At 43.2% G+C, this 1,822-nt stretch overlaps 1 protein-coding gene across 1 annotated transcript in view; it reads left to right on the top strand.

Annotated features, from left to right (window-relative positions):
* Nucleotides 1-1,342: 1,342 nt before the first annotated feature.
* LOC102850764 (leptin receptor-like) overlaps nt 1,343-1,822 on the top strand; it is a 67,819-nt gene continuing 67,339 nt past the window's right edge. Inside the window, exon 1 of the mRNA XM_006879837.1 lies at nt 1,343-1,494. Coding sequence (XP_006879899.1) covers nt 1,343-1,494 — 152 coding nt within the window. The remainder of the gene's footprint in view (nt 1,495-1,822) is intronic.

Genomic DNA, 1,822 nt, shown 5'->3' with positions numbered 1-1,822 from the left:
GATGGTAGCAGATGAAGTTTAAGGTGTTAATTGTTCACAAGTGGCAGAAGGCAGAGACTCATGAGGGATGTTTAAATGGTGAAGGTCAAAATCTCCATCTGGCAAATAGCAAAATTGAGCTGTCCTGTCCTCATTTTAATTACAGAAGCAGGCATAGAATACATGAAGAAAGTCACGTACACTTTTTTCAGGTGAAGAAAAACGGGAAACGTTCTTACTGAAGTAAATGATCTTTGACTACTCAAGGTTCTGTGTTCTTTCTCTTGATCTTGTTACAAAGAACAAATGGGTAAGTAAGACTGATGAAAGTCTTTTGACTTGAAGTGTGAAGTTTTCTGGGGAAAGTGCTGAGACTGTTTGCAACCTCCCCACCCCCAGCATTCCAGGAGCTCTTGATTGCAAGAACTCCTTTGGTATACTTAACCCTTTAGGGGTAAGCGGCTCAAAAAGTGCTGAAGCAGAGCAGTTCTTAAAACTAGATAGAGCAATTATCAGCCCTGACATTCCTAAGGGTTTCTTATGTTCAAAGGCCTCAGGTGTTCCTAGAATATTTCCTTTCACCGTACACTCCTTATTACACTTAACCCTTCAGGGATCCTTCAGCAGATAAGTGGTATTGTTGCTCCAACATATTGACAGCATCTGAAACATTGGTCCTCTTATTTTGAATGTGGTTTCTTTTTTTTCCCAGAGCCTCTAATGCCTTGCTTGTTTTATCTGTGTTGTTTTGGATTTTTTTTTTTAAGCTTCTCTTGTTTTTTTCTTGCAGTGTCCTATAATTCTTTAAATTTGTCTTTCACTCATTGAAAATACCCAAACATTGTTCTTTTAAATTCTGTGTGAGAAAGTTCCATAAGATTTTCTGGCTTCAGAAAGTCCATTGATACTGTGTCACTTTTAAGGGGTGATATCTTGTTTTGGGTTTAGGTAGGATGTGAGCTAGCCTGCTTCTCATATGACATTGCTGTGATAGAGTTTTTCACACCTGAGGCAATAGCAGGCTATGTATGGTCTGACATCACTGCTCCAGAGGACGGTGGGACAATTACCATGTCTGAGTTGCTCCCTGTAATTTTGACTCAGGGGATGACTCTCTTAAGTTCAGGAGAGATAAGTTCTGTGAATCAAGAGCCTCTTTTGTAAGACAACTGCTGCAGCTAGGCCAGTCCAAAGTGCTCCAGGCTAAAGGCAACTCACAGTTTGTGAGGGGAGAGGACATGAACTGGGTTCATTTGTGATACTGATGCCTTGGGACAGTTCAGAGAGGTGGCAGTGGGTCATCCTCCAGGCGTTGGGTCCAGGGCACATCAGGTAGCAGGGATGGGACTTCTAGGCAGTGGGGATGGAACTTCCAGGGATTGGATGGGACTTTTGGGTAGTGAGACTAGCATTTATAGGCAGCAGGCAGAGCATCCCAGCAGCCAGGCTTAGACTTCCGTGGGGAGAGCCAGTGCCTGGTTTCCAGACAGAAGGCAGAAGCATACAGGCAGCAAGGTAAGGTTCTTCAGGTGGCTGGTTCAGGGGTCCAGTTGGCAAGGCTGGGGGCCTCTAGTTGGAGGGCAGGCCCTGCCAGGCAGAGGTGTCCCAGTCTAGTTCCAGGCAAGAGACCAGGGCAGGACATACTAGAAATTTTTAATGCAGATATGTAGTTAATTGAGTTGGTAACAGGGATGGAGGGTGACATGGCTCAGAGGGTGTACTTGCTTAGTTTATTTTTCCCCATCCATTTATTTTTAGTCTTTCTATTTCTTCACTTTGCTAGTGTGTCTCCTATAGATAGCATATTGATGGTTTTTTATTTTTGTTTTTTTAATTCAATCTG

The sequence above is a fragment of the Elephantulus edwardii genome, unplaced genomic scaffold, assembly GCF_000299155.1.
Source record: "Elephantulus edwardii isolate Elephantulus edwardi_28Jun2011 unplaced genomic scaffold, EleEdw1.0 scaffold00005, whole genome shotgun sequence".
Lineage (NCBI taxonomy): Eukaryota > Metazoa > Chordata > Mammalia > Macroscelidea > Macroscelididae > Elephantulus > Elephantulus edwardii.
Note: the sequence above shows the minus strand (reverse complement) of the source record. Positions and strands in the feature narration are given on the sequence as shown.